Genomic DNA, 15,248 nt, shown 5'->3' with positions numbered 1-15,248 from the left:
AAAAAAAAAAAAAAAAAAAAAAAAAAAAAAAAAAAAAAAAAAAAAAAAAAAAAGAACATGTTAATAGTACGATTTTGTTCCTGAGATTTAATCTTAAAATTCTGAAGTCTTTTCTCTGGGGCCATTCGGTGTATTCAGAGAAACATCCTCAGATTTGCCTCAGGCATATATGCCTGGCTGCAGCCATTCCAGCAGCTCAGAGGCTGGGCTGAAGACCTCGTTGTCCAGAAGCAGACTCTGCATCATCCTGCAGTCCGGGCCCCTGGCTGGGGCCTTCCTGAGCAACTCCTGAGGCTGAGGGGCTATTACCTGGCTGTGCAGAGGGGGCATCCAGTTGCTTCTCAGTCACATTTCCAGTCTGTTTTCCTTGTTACAGTTTCATGCTTTACCCCTCCTTCCTCAGTGCTGGTGATCCCTGTTCTTGAACATTTCTGGTGATTTGCAAGGAAGATCTGAGCACCTCTCTTCTGTATGCTGTTTGCAGCACTTGGGTTTTACCTTTCTTTGCCCTCCTGAAGTCGGTTTCCACCATTTTTTTTTAATCCTTCATCCATCATTTGTATATGTTTTTATATGGTTTGAGTTCCATCTGAGATAATGTTTGAGTTTATCTTTCTTATTCTCCTTTTTGGGGAAGGTTAATTTCCAGAGACGACATTGTGCAATGAAATCCAGAAATCATGGCTCTCATGGCGTACTTATTCCAAATATGGAGATAAAAATTCTTCCCTGTGATAATTTTCAAACTGCATTCCTCATTGCTTCCTGGAAGTGTGACATAAGGGACTTATTCAGGATATTATGCTGGTAAATACTATTGGGAGAATTACCTTAGGCATAGGTTACCTGTGTCTCAGTTTCTTTTCCTTGAAGGTGAACGGGTAGAATGAATTCCTATCTGAGGCCACTTCCACTTCTAAAATTTCATAATTCTGTAAAGCCAAGTCAATACAGATTTAAAATACATAAAATTTTTAGTTTTTTTATACTGTGCTAGGTAATTTATAACCAATTTGCTAGGTGGGGGGTGTTTTTTTTTAATCACTATGTCTTAAATGTGCTGTCTATAAAATAGTATTTTTCTTTACTTTCAGGATTGAGGAGAGGAGTAGGCATTCATTGAAGAATAAACTTGGCTTATTATTTATAAATTAGGCTCAGATGGTAAGACAGATAAAAAAGACAAACCAAAACAGTTAGGCTAGTTTGCTTTTGTGCAAAAGTCTCCTGTCCTGTGTTAATAGTGTCTGGCTCTCTCCAGTCCTATGAGTTTCAGTAGGAATGTGGCAGCTTAATTCTGAAGGTTAATAAAACAAACGTATCTCATGCCCTAAAGCCATGTCCTCATAGCTTTGTTACATTTATTATATATGAAAGCTTACAGACTGTTATAACGCATAAAATCCTTTGATGATCATACGCATAAAATCAGTGCCCGATTATGTATGCCTGTGGAAACAAGCAGCATCTGTAGTTACGATCCACTAGAATTAGTAACCCAGAATGTTTCCTAATACCTTATTAACACTAAGTCGCTGAGCCCTATTCTTCCTCTTTACCAGGCTACTTTAGTGGTTGAAAATAATTAATCCATTTTCCACATGAGGATACACACATATTCTTGCACACACTATTTTAACAACTGCTCTGGTGGCTGTTTTTTAAATTTCCCAGTAGGTGGCATTCATGAAATAAGGCTTTCCTGAGGAAGAGAAAAGAAGTGGTTATAATAATAACTAATGTTTATTATTTAGAGACACTGTTATTTAATCCTCAACAACTACTTTACAAAGTAGGTGCTATTACAATTCCCACTTTGGAGATGAGTAAACCCAGGCATAAATTTAAATAACTTATCAAATTAACAGAATTAATAGTGTACCAAACTAAAAATCATAATCCCAACCTTTCAGGAAACTATAAAGATATGTACTTGAATTTGTAAATGAGGCATTAATGATTAATGGTCACCCCAGTATATATCAGGCATCATGCCGGGTCCTGCCCTCAGGAGTTTATAGTTTAATAAGGTGTTCCAAAACATAAATAATAACGCAGTATAGTAAATGCGGTGCTAAAGAGATTCCGGGATGCGGGAAGAAGACTTGGAGCCGTCTAAACTAGTCTCGCAGGGAAGAGGCAACGAGGTTGGAACGAGCCTCCAAGTGGAGGTGACGATGTGTGCAAAGGCCGGAAGTGTAGGAAACACGGTGAATGCAGGGGGGCTTGGTCCCCGTTTGGATCTGCTGTAGCATGAAATGCTAGGCGGGGCCCCGGAAGTGGGCTTGGCGAGGCGACATAGGCTCACGGTGGATGGGCTGGATCAGGACCTTGGAGTTACCGTGCAGTTGGAGGGGAGGTGATGCGTTTTAAAGAGGGAAGTGACGTGGTTAGGTATGTGTTTTCTTTAGATTAAGGTGGATGGCTTTGTAGGGAGTGGATCTGAGGTTACGTACCTTGACCAGGTAGGAGGGCTGTGATTTAAACAGTGAGGTAACAAGACTCCAGAGCTGGTAGGTGTGCCATCAAATTGAGTCGGAGCGAGGCTGTCTGTCTTTGAAGCCATCAGTAAATAGAAATGAGTCTAAAAATAAATGGGAAGCACATTCAGTTATTCCCTAGTCTTTGACTTCTTCAAATCTTGTTTTTTTAGGTATTTGTAATGTAGTCTTTAGAAATCCTGGTAATTATTATTTATTTTAGAAAAGAAATTAGGGGCGCCTGGGTGGCTCAGTCGGTTAAGTGTCCGATTCAGCTCAGGTCATGATCTCACAGTTGGTGAGTTCAAGCCCAGCCTCAGGCTCTCTGCTTTCAGCCCAGAGCCCACTTTGGATCCTCTGTCTCCCTCTCTCTGCGCCTCCACTGCTTGCTCTCTCTCAAATAAACATTTTTTAAGTCTTTTTTTAGAAAAGAAATTCATTTCTTTTTAAGAGGAAAAAAAAATGAATATAGTTCTTTTTTTACTCTATCTTTAGTTGAAGCCTAAGTGTTCAAACACAAGGTCAACAATTGCCTCATGGGTACGAAATTTGTAAGCCTAAATTTCCAAGCCTTAGGTACTAAGCCAAAGTATAAGATTATGGCAAAGGTAATGATAATGTTTAAAATAGAATGCAGTGGTCTTCAGCCAAACAGGTTAAGTGGTTCACATAAAATCTAAATAAAGGTATGAACCAGATTGAAGGACTCTTAAATTTTCTAAAATACATATGATAGGTAATAATGAAGGAAATTATATATATATGCTATTTTCAATAATAAAGATTTAATCAAAGGTCAAAATATTTGTAAAAAACGTATTTGAAAGATAGTACAGATATGTAGCTTTAGAAAACTGATCGTCACAGATTATGTTTGTTTCATCTCTGATTTCGTGTAATGTATTTGTTTTCTAGGCCAACACAAGTGAAATGGCAGCTGATGGTAGCTAGTTGTTTCAGAAGAAGTGGTAAATGCTTTAATTTTATTCATTTTTTTAATGTATTTTGCTTCAGTCTTTGGGTAATTATGCATAGAACTGTGTTCCAACTGCACATTTGTTTATTAAAACATTAACTTTTGCTGACTAACGTATTTGAAGCCTTATATGAGAAACGGTAATTACTACATACAGAAACAAGTCATGCTTCTGAAATAGGTCTTAATCGTGGATTCCATCACCACTGTTAACAGATTCATTATTTTTCAAAGCTGACATGCAATCATTTGGATATATTAAGTCCCAGGAAGATAGGCATTGTGTGCACATTAGTTTATATTTCCATTTTCTGTTCACCTAATTCTAAGCAGCCTGTGTGCTCTACCAGATCTCCGTCTCCCACCAACAAGGCTGAGGAGGGCCCGGACTGGAACAACTGGGGCTGTATTTTTTAGACCAAATCCTACGGGGCATCTTCCTTTGTGCTTTCAGTTAACTTTTTTTTTTAATTTTTTTTTTAATGTTTTTATTTATTTCTAGGAGAGAGAGAGAGACAGTGTGAGCAGGGGAGGGTCAGAGAGAGAGGGAGTCACAGACTCTGAAACAGGCTCCAGGCTCTGAGCTGGCAGTCAGCACAGAGCCCGACGCGGGGCTCGAACCCACGAACCGCGAGATCATGACGCAAGCGAAAGTCGGATGCTTAACCGACTAAGCCACCCAGGCGCCCCATATTAACTTTTTATTACATCCTGTGCTGCCAACACTTGTCCTGAAGTGTTGGACTAACCGTGGAGTGAATGATAGTGTTGACTCTTAATCAGAGATTAGGAATGAGATAAACGGTAACAAATTTGTGATCCCTCTTGGAGAGGCTCCGGATGATCCAGGAAAATAAATTCCTCAGTCCAGGGGGAGCACAGATGGTGCCAGTGTTAGCAGCGTTCTCCTCCTGTTTTGTAGGAGGTTTCTTTCTTTATGAGCTCCTCTAGAAGGGCGTCAGAATATGTACACAGGCGTCCTAAAATCATTTAGCTCATTGATCTTTGCTGTTATTTCCTGTGGGACATACAACCTAACTATATATTATACATTTTATTTATATCAGCATGAGTTCTGAATTACCAGCATTTGTTTCTGGGTCAGTCACATGTAAAGTGTGCATATATAAGAGGTGTTCTGAGTGATGTAAGATAGAAACTTCCTTGTGTTACTGAAGTACTGATCGGAAGATAAGCCGATGTATACTGAGGCCTGCCTCTGTCACGTGGACTTCACACCGCACCCTGGGAGGGTCAGCGTGGCTGGCCCTCGTGTATAGTGGGGCCTGTTGAGATTCATCACTTGTTTACCGAGATCTTAGCAAAGATCTTTGATCCAAAATTATTTTCCTGTTCATTGTTGCTGTGAAGCTAAATTATTGTATTATAAAACAAAATGCTTTCTATAAATTTTTTAATGTTTCAAAATAAAAACTACGGAGAAAGATTATTTTTCATCTTTTCCAACTAAGTGAATGACGTTGAAATTAACGTTAATCACTTAGATTAGTTTTAAAATTCTCTATTGTTCTTCTGAACTAATGTTTAATTTTTCGAAAGTTGAATAGATCTTAATTTTTGACACTGAAGTATTTATTTTAAGCAGTAGAACTGAGTTTCAGCCATCACCCATTTACTTTCGCTCGACCTCTTTCTCAAATTTCCTTTATCTGTACATTTTCTTCCAGAAGTTATATTAAGAATGGCTTATGTATGCTTCTGGCAAACATGAAAGTGTTTTTACTAAACCAGTTAGTGGTACCAGTGTATTGGATTAAAATTACTATTTTGCTGAATGTCATTAATTTTTATAATCTGTGAGTATGGTTTTTTTCTCTTTTTTTATTTATAGGTAACTACCAAAAAGCATTAGAGACTTACAAGGATGTTCATAGAAAATTTCCAGAAAATGTTGAATGTGAGTTTACATTTTGTATTTTTGAAGCTATAGGTTCTAACTCTTTATTGCCTTATGTATAATGTTTGCTATGGAAATTGCATATACAGCTGCCAGCCTATAATTTGTGACACATGTTTATACATGTGATTATACAATCAGAAAATTTGACTATGCAAGTACAAAAACATAGAATTCAGTTTTTGATGGATTTAAAAATACCACTGGGTTCTCTTCAGTAGTAAACAGATCTGTATGTCAAAGTTTTATGAAATTTGAAGAATAAATTTCGGTTTATTATTGATTTGTTAAAGTTCTTAAACTGTGATTTTTTTTAAAAAGGCATTTTTAACTGGCTAGTATGAAACTTTTTGAGGTTGAAAAATACTTTTATTAGAGTTTATGAAAATAGAACAGTCATCTTGACGATATGGATAGCAAATGAATTTTAATGTTATTTTAAGTTTAAAAGATTATGTTGGTATTTTACTTATTTTCCTTTGGTGAAGTTAGCTTTGTAGAAAATAACTCTTTTCTTCCCCCATCTTGTTGCACAGTGGGTTTGATGTAACCTAAAGTAATGATGTGAAGTATTAATGGGAGTACCAACCACAAAATCATGATCAAGAAAAATACAAAATAACCATAGTCACATGCCACACACCCCCGCTAAAGGTATTTGGCTCTGAATAGCCCTGCAGCTAAAAGGAAGAAAAAATGTAATCACTTATATAATCTTTTCTATTTACGAGGAAACAAAAGTAATTCCTTGGGAAGGAGAAAACATTTTCCAACTCTTCACTTGTGTGGCGAAGCGAACAGAGACAGTAGATAAGATCGTTGGGAGCCGCAGCAGCGCCAGAAAATAAAATAACACGTTTGAAAAGACTTTTTAATTGTCCTTCAGTGACAGGGAACACTAAACAATACATTTCGTTCCACAAGACTAGCCTTTTCTGTGTCGAGCTTTCCGGCAGCCCAGCCCGCCCCAGGGATGACATGTACTGTTCCTTCCTTAATATTTTTCTCAGTTTGGCTTTTGTGAAAGGTCAGCAGCACAGGGCTCAGAATTAATGGCCTTTGGTAGCAGCCTCAGGGCAAGGACTTCTCAAATGCTGATTAGAAGCAGATTTGTTAGCTGACAAATGCCATCAGGAAACAGGCTATGTGGAATTACTTGTAAAACTTTAAAAAGCACAGATTTCTAGCCCAACCTACAGAGATTCTCATTTAAGTTTTCAGTGGACCCAGAGAGCTTTCATTTCCTATTTCTTTCTTTCTTTTTTTTTTTTTTTAAAGCTTTTTATGTGAATCTTAATCTCAGTTACTTTGGGAAACTTGGTGATTTAGAGATTAAGTGAGAGGTAACAGTAATACCTTTCTATGAAAATGAAGCAGCCGCAAGCAGTCTGCCGGGCAAATGTGTCCCCTCTTTGGCACCACTGACATTTGGGGCCAGGTAATTCCGTGTTGTGGGAGGCCATCCCACGGAGTACAGAATGTTTTAGCAGCTTCCCCGGCCTCTAACCACCAGATGCTCATAGCGCTTCCACCTCCTCCTTATGAACAACAGAATGTCTCCAGACGTTGCAGATGTCCCCTGGGGGACAGAATTACTGCTGGTGGAAAGATGCTGCAGCAGCTATAGCGCCTCTGCCCGGGACCAGCAGAGGGACAGTCTCTAAGCAAGTCCAGATTTCTTTCTTTCTTGTTGTTTTTTTTTTTTTAAGTTCCTTGATTTATTTTGAGAGAGAGAGAGAGAAACAGCACGCACGCAGGGGAGGGGCAGAGAGAGAAAATCCCAAGCAAGCTCTGTGCTGTCAGCAGGGATCCTGACGCTGGGCTCAACCTCAAGAACTGTGAGACTGTGACTTGAGCTGAAATCAAGGGTCAGAGGCTTAACTGACTGAGCCATCCAGGTGCCCCCAAATTACTTTCTCTATTGAGAATTTAAGATTCACTCTAAGGGGCGCCTGGCTGGCTCAGTTGGTAGAGCATGTGACTCTTGATCTTTGGGCTGTGAGTTTGAGCCCCATGTTGGGCGTAGAGATGACTTAAAAAATGAAATCTTAAAAAACGAAATTGTTTCATTCTAAAAATTAAATGAATAATCATCTGTGCCATAGGGAATGTTCAAGATGCTTTTGGCCTGGATAATTTTTAAGACAAATATAATTAATAGTCTACCTTAACTAGAACTATTGAAAAAACATTTGCACCCATGTATGGTGTCATTTTGAGCACAGTAGGTTCTGATAAACCCAACAGGATAATACATTCTTAAAATATATTCTTCACTTATCAGAAACTGACCTGCTATAAAGAGTTGAGATGGCAAGCTAAGTTTCAGAGAACATCCACCAAGACAATGACTTTATTTTACATTAAATATTCCTCAGGGACGCCTGGGGGGCTCAGTCAGTTAAGCGTCCAACTTGGGCTCAGGTCACGATCTCACGGTTCGTGGGTTCAAGCCCCGTGTCGGGCTCTGTGCTGACATCTCAGAGCCTGGAGCCTACTTCAGATTCTGTGTCTCCCTCTCTCTGCCCCTCCTCCACTCACACTGTCTCTGTCTCCCTCTGTTTCTCAAAGAAAATAAAGGTTAAAAAGATTTTTTAAAAAATATTCCTAAACGATTCTTTGAGGATGGGCAGGTACGAGACATAATTAAGCATTATTTGTACAGTATATGTAAATTACCTCCTTATTGTGAATTATTAAGACAAATGTACACATAGGCAATTTATATGATAATTAATCTTTATATGATATTTAATCTTTTAAATTATTTTAGTACTGTTCCTTTTGCAACATTTTAGTGGCCATGAATTGCTGACTAACTTACAGATTCTCACAGAGCAGAGCGATGCTACACTGTTGGTAGTACGGCGCTGTTCCAGCTCTGCGGTGTGGCCAAAAGTGAGACAGACGACAGCTCCTAGGAAGAGAAAGACAAAAACAAAAACAAATATCTAATGTATTAGTAGCTGTAGGTGGTGTGGCCTCTCCAGGGGCGGACAGTGGGGAGAGTCCTCCTTGCAGGTCCTCTTTGAGGGAAGCCCCGTTCTCCCAGGGCCGGTGAGTGAGTACAAAGTGTAGGGTAATTTTTGAGGGAAGCAAACACTGTGAGCATCATTCCTCCTTGTGTCCCAAAAGACTGAGTTCACTGACTTATACTTTCAACACCACATTAATATTTTTCTACAACTGTTTTTACCGTTTAGGTCTGCGTTTCTTGGTTCGTCTCTGCACAGATATTGGATTAAGAGAAGTTCAAGAATATGCAACAAAACTTAAGAGATTGGAAAAAATGAAAGAAATAAGGGAACAGGTATCTTACATGGTCCAAAATCTATTGTCTCTTAATTTTCAAAATGTCAACCTTCGGTAGCTCCGATGACTGATGCTGGGTTCTTCTATCAGTAAAAAAAAAAAAAAGTTGAAATTTTTTTCTGCTGTGGCGTAAAGGAGAAACAACTAAAATTCTAGTTTGAGGATAAAATCTATCAAGAATCAATTTTTTTTAAGTTTATTTATTTTTGAGACAGAGAGTAAAGCAGGAAGGAGCAAAGAGAGAATGAGAGAGAAAATCCCAAGCAGGACAGCATGGAGCCCAACTTGGGGCCCATCACAGGGCTCGATCCCACAAACCACAAGATCATGTCCTGAGCAGAAATCAAGTCAGATACTTAACCAACTAAACCACCCAGGTGTCCCAAGAACCAATTCTTAATAGGAGGAAGTGTAATAGAGTCAACATACTGTAGTGGATGGTTACTCACAGACAAATCATTTCCACAACACAAAATAACTTACAGGTTAATTTATAGAATTAATTTCAATTGGAGGGCTCTGTGGCCCATGGAAATTAAGAGGAAATTATATAACAATAGTACTTTTTCTTTAAGCTATTTCATTATGTAGTAGACAATGGCTCTGAGAATAATATTAATATACACGGAGGCCTTTTAAGTTTTATTTCTGTGTTTCATGCAGTATGTGGAATAATAATGTTCTTAAAAATTTTACTTTTTTTGATAGAATAGTCTCCCCTAAGTTTGAGCCTAGAATATTTAAAAATTTAACATAATCTTTGAATGTCTGCCTTAAATAGAAAGAAAATATATTCTTTAAGGTTAGACTTTTTCTAACCTTAAATAGACCAAATTCCATATTTGCTTTTAAATTATCAGTTATAAAAAGGTTATGAACATGACATAGATTTTTACCTTAAAAACCCTATAAAATACCAAGTTGATGTTAATGCCATGCTACGGTAGATAGTTGTTTAAAATCTGCTGTGAAGATCAGTTTACTACCATGTGCTCGTTGCCAAATTAGGTAACCCGTGTGAGAGTTTTATAAAATTAAACAGGTATAAATGAAAGTTCCGGTTATAATTGTCATCATAATCACTATTAAATTTGTTTCGTTAAGAAGAATCCAAGAGAAGTATATATCTCAAACCGAGAACATTCTTTGGAGCTTATCATTACTGTAAAGTTACTTAGTATAGAACCATGGAGGGATGTGGAAAGGGTCAAATTCTTCAGACTTCCTAAGTTTCACCATCAGGAGTTTAAGTTGATACTGAACAGAAAAGTGTACACAACTAATACAAGTTATGGGTCACGTGTAACACACTCTCACAACTCTCACCACTCACAACCTTAAACAGGATGACTGGCATGTGCGCTACCATCGTAGTAGACTTTGGTGTTTGGTGTTGACGCGCTTTACACAGTAAGTAGCAGCCTTCTAACTCCTGGGCCTTGCCTTGCACTTAGCTCACGAAGGGTCACAGCTCCAGCTGTAGGAAACCCTGATTCCAAGGAGTCCCTGGGAAATGAACTTGAGGGGTAAAGACCAAAATTGCCCCCTTTAAAGAGAGGCAGAGTTGCTTTTACACAATTTTCTTATCGCTCAGGTTCCCCATGTTTACGTGTATCAGGTTGATATCCTGCTCTGGTTTTGGTCTTTACAGTGCTTCACCTTTACAGCGGCGGCCTGTCTCCCTCTGCCGTTTCTTCCCCCTCATCCTCTGTCCTTCATGCAGCCTCTCTCTGGGTGGTGGTAAACTCTTTCCTGCTCTGGCTGACTGTTACGGCTAATATTCTTGTGGACTGTTGGTTCTTAGGACTATGAACGAACATGTGAATTACACCGCGACTGCTTTTACTTTCTGATTAGTACTCAGCAGATTGATTCCTCTTCCATCAAAACATTTATTTATAGTCTACTTGTATCTGTTTCTCTCATATATCTGACATCCCTACAGTGTCCTCACTAAAATAATTCCCTAATGACTTAATTAAAGAGTAGTTCAGTAAAATCATATGAGTTACTATTGATGCATTTAGATCATCCAGTGTTTCTCTTACTTATTTACTCCTATTACTGATGTCTACCTGTGCTTGAGCAGTGCCTCTGCTCTCACTGTCCTCTGCATAAACCCCAAGGTCACTTAGATATCTTCTCTCATTATAGCTTCTTCTTAATATAGTCCCTTAAATGTTACTGCTTGGGGCACCTGGGTGGTTCAGTCGGTTAAGTGTCTGACTTCGGCTCAGGTCATGATTTCACGGTCTGTGGGTTCGAGCCCCACGTTGGGCTCTGTGCTGACAGTTCAGAGCCTGGAGCCTGTTTTGGATTCTGTGTCTCCCTCTCTCTCTGCCCCTCCCCTGCTCGCTCTCTGTCTCTGTCTCTCAAAATAAAATAAAGACATAAAAAAAATTTTTTTTAAAGTTACTGCTTAATCTTTCTTGTGAGTCAAAGTCACAGTCCTCATCCACAGAGTACTCTCTTTTCAGTGCTCTTGAAATCAATTTCTCTATTCTTTAGTATTCGTTAAATCTTTCTCACTTATGTTTTGCTTATAAATACAAAGTGGAGGGGCGCCTTGGTGGCTCAGTCGATGAAGCATCCGACTTTGGCTCAGGTCATGTCTCACGGTTCATGAGTTAGAGCCCCACATCAGGCTCTGTGCTGACAACTCAGAACCTGCTTTTGATCCTCTGTCCCCTCTTTCTCTGCTCCTCCCACACTTGCTCTTTCTCTCAAAAATGAGTAAAAAAAAATTCAAATTGGAGGAGAAAAAATAGTGGAAAAAGAAAGGTACTTGGAAGAAGAGACTAAAAGAATTCTCACTATTTGAATGTTAATTTCTCTTTTAATTGTTGTGTATTCCATTTCAGTTTGTGCTTCTTAGATTGTGAGCCCATGGGGCAGAGCATTCTGTTTCCTGGCTCGGTAGTACATAAAGCAGTGTTAGTGATGAAACAAATTATAATAAATAAACTTCTGAATTAAGAGCACTCTGCTTTTCTAAACTTGAACTTAAAATTTGTTACTTTTTCTGTGTGTTTCTTATTTAGAATCTGTCCCAATGCAGAAACTTAACATTTTTCTATGTAATTAGAATTTCTTAATGTAATTATTGTTAAGGTCTGCATAATACAGTCTACTATTATACAAGTAGGTATGTCTTGATTTCTTGAGACACTTATGCAGTTAGATATCTTTCTTAAAGTTGGCAGCTCTTCTATGAGCAGCATTTTGCTGTTTCTCACTGAAGAAGAGCACTTTCATATTGTGAACTTAAGATGGTTTGTGAATTAGACATGTAATTGAAAGCAGGGAGGGGCACCTGGGTGGCTCAGTCCATTAAGCCTCGGACTCGACTTTGGCTCAGGTCATGATCTCATGGTCAGGAGACTGAGCCCTGGGCTCATGGTCAGTCGGGTGCTGCCTGGGATCCTCTCTGCCCCTCCCCTGCTCGCTCTCGCGCTCTTTTGCTTGCTCTCTCTTTCTCTCTCAAAATAGATAAACATAAAAAAGGAAAAGGAAATCACATCAAACCTTTACCTAGAGCTGCTGATAGGAATACAAAGTTGACCCCCAGTCTTCACTGGAAGGACCCTTTCCTCTGGAAGTGCTGATAATGGTAGAGGTTCGGCAGCGCAATGGGAGAGAAGTGAAGAGGCTGGATGAGTGTTTGTGAACAATGTTAGCACTCTTCATGGTTCTGGTTACAGTTTCCCTTTAATTCCACTTGAGAACCTCTGCTTGACTAGACACTAAAACAGCACCAGCTAACACTTACTGAGTGCATGACAAATACAGCCCCTGTTGTGAATATTTTATGTGCATTAGCTAATTTAATCATCTCAATAGTCCTATGATGTTGGGTATAGTTTTATTAGTACTTTTCTTTGACAGATGAGAAAACTGAGACCCAGGGTGGCTAAGCAACTTCCTCTAGGTCACACAGCTTTTGGGGGTAGACCTAGACTTCAAATCCAAGTTCCTAACTACTGGGCCTTACTCCTTTATGAAAAGTAGGGAAATGGATGATTCAGATAATTATATAGTTCTTATTTTTTCTGCACTCAAAAAGTTGGTAAATTAAAACGTACTTTGCCATCAGCTCACCCTAATTTGATAGGATGGAGCCTCCAAATGGTGCTATTCAGGCCTGGTCTGCAGACCAGTAGAGCCTCAGAGTCACTTGGGCACCTCTTAGAATTACAAAGTCCTGGGCCCCATCCCAGACCCACCCAAACCCTATCCCAGAGTTAAATTCTAGAATCTGTGTGTGTGTGTGTTTTAAAACAAATTCTCCAGGTATTTTTATATTCACTAAAGTTTGAAAAGCACTTGTCTAGAGTTTATGTTCCCACAGGGTAATCATGCAAATGATCAAATACCTGCTCAGGATATGGAATCTGATTTAAGGGAGGGAGGGCAGGAAATAGATATTAAATCAGATCATGGATTTCTAAAAATTGTCTAAAATGGAAAAGGGTTTATGTAGACCCAAGAAAGAAAGATGAATTAATTCAGGGTTATGTGAGCCAAAATAGAGTGTGTCTCCCTGAGCCCCTAACTCCTGCTTTAAGATGTTCTCCTCTTTGTGCTTGGTGGACCTACATTCCTTAGAAGAATATTTTACACCTTGTGTATTTGTTAGTGCTGTCAGTGAGCAATTCTAGAATGCTGGCTGTCAGCCAGGCAAGAAAGACCTACTCTGCCATGGCCGGCTGCTGTGGGCCTGCACAGTGTGAACTGGCCCCACGAGCTGGGAGCCTCTTAAAAGATGTTTTATGTTTCTTCTTCACTGAACACACACAAAAATTAGCTGCGAGGCATTCTGTCAAACTTGACTCTGTGTCTGGAAAAGAACCAAGTGGGAAGAGCAGGACTTGAAGACTGAGCAATCGAAATACGAAAAGGAAGAGAAAAATATCAGCCAAAATGCGAAAGATTAGAGAACAGAGCATACAAGGTTCGGTGTGGTGGAATGATTGGTTTTCAGCAGCAGTGAAAGAAAGGCAGATAGGTGTTCAGGTGGAAGAGAATGAAAAATCACATTCTCTTCCCACAGGAGGACAAGCAGAGCAGGGCCGTGAGCGTGAGGAGGGGTGTGGTGCTGGTGACGCGTGTGAGCAGCCACCTGGGTCACAGGGCAGTCCCCCTATGATGAGAGTGGAGTTGAGCGACAAGCGATGAGTGGTTGCTGGAAAGAAGATGAGGAAGGGTGTGGCAGACAGCGGAGGAGGCTGGCACGTCCAAGAGGTGCAGGCTGCCTTTTATTCACAAAGTAGGAGGGCCAGTTTCCAAAGATGAAAAGGACAAAATGTGATATATAAAAATGCTTGCTCCATGGGGCGTGGGGGTGGAGGTTGAGCCAGCAGTGGGGGTCTGGCACCATCGTGTGCTTAGGTGACATGTGTCCAGCAGAGCTCAGTGTCCTGGGAACAGGAGAGAAAGAAGAGAAGCCATTGAATCAAGCCAGATTCTACGTTTCTCTTGGTGAGTGGAGCAGAAAGACAAGTGGGCAAGCAAAGGGTCCGTAGGTGCTGATGTGGACGTTCTTAAAGTGGTGGCTGTTTCTAGGCTAGAAATAAAGCGAGGACTTAGGGAGATTCATTAGGAAAAGATGGATGAGAGCCAAAAGATTGGGAAGTTCAGGATGGGAGCAAGGAATAGGTGGAATGGGGTGAAGAATGTGGTGATCATGGAAATTGCTCACTTTCCTAAATTGGCCTGTTCTAAATGTATGGTTACTAAAGCGGATGCAAGATCTTTTCTCACATTTGATTTGAAAAAGTTTCAAGTTACACAGGCATTTGTATTTATGAGTTTATTTTAATATTGTAAAGGTCTTTTGGGTATGCTAGAAATAATCTGCAAATAGATGAAAAACAAGTTATGACAAAATCTGATTATAGACATTAAAATTTTTATTTTGCTACATCATTTTTAGATTTTCAAAAGAGAAGGGCAAGAAGGAGAGATGGGGTTTCAAGGGAGGTTTCTTTTTAACAGAAAACATGTGAGCTTTTTTTTTTATATTTTATATTTACATATATTTGGAAGCACTGAGTATTTTAGGAGAGAGTTTCATTTTAGAGAAATGAGTCTTGAGTTATTGAAAAGTTTTTTTTTCTTCCTAGCAGATCACAATGTCCGTAACCTCTAATCATGACATGATAATTCATAAACATCTGGGGAGTTGTCAGGAATAAGGGAATAAATAATTTGTCCTTTGAATTTAATATGAAATTGTGTTTATATTATTGAAGACCTAAATAAATTACCAGTCTATGTTTAAAATTTTTAATTTAGTTGTAGAGTAAATATTTATCAAAAAGCGGTCAGATTCTGTTCGCTAACTACCCTTCTCTCTAAACACAACATTGGACATAGAGGATCTGGCCGTGTGGCTTGACACAGACTCAGTGTCAATATAAAAAGTATGACTCTTAAGAAACACACAAAATAACTGTAAATTGCTTCAAAAAACCTAAGAATGTCACAGCTTGGAGATATTTCTTATGTTTTAAAGGTAGGTGTGTACCTAAGAAAGTGGACTATTGAACAGATCTTAAGTATT

At 39.2% G+C, this 15,248-nt stretch overlaps 1 protein-coding gene across 7 annotated transcripts in view; it reads left to right on the top strand.

Annotated features, from left to right (window-relative positions):
• The window catches only part of IFT88 (intraflagellar transport 88), a 121,714-nt gene that overhangs the window by 85,501 nt on the left and 20,965 nt on the right, over positions 1 to 15,248 (top strand). For all 7 annotated transcript variants that reach the window (XM_077745381.1, XM_077745382.1, XM_077745380.1 and 4 more), the window contains 3 exons: positions 3,396 to 3,448; positions 5,309 to 5,374; positions 8,578 to 8,684. In XM_077745381.1, the coding sequence (XP_077601507.1) occupies positions 3,396 to 3,448; positions 5,309 to 5,374; positions 8,578 to 8,684 (226 nt within the window). The remainder of the gene's footprint in view (positions 1 to 3,395; positions 3,449 to 5,308; positions 5,375 to 8,577; positions 8,685 to 15,248) is intronic.

Source organism: Crocuta crocuta, unplaced genomic scaffold (assembly GCF_008692635.1).
Source record: "Crocuta crocuta isolate KB4526 unplaced genomic scaffold, BGI_CrCroc_1.0 scaffold258, whole genome shotgun sequence".
Taxonomy (NCBI): domain Eukaryota; kingdom Metazoa; phylum Chordata; class Mammalia; order Carnivora; family Hyaenidae; genus Crocuta; species Crocuta crocuta.
This window is presented reverse-complemented; position numbering and strand designations above follow the sequence as displayed.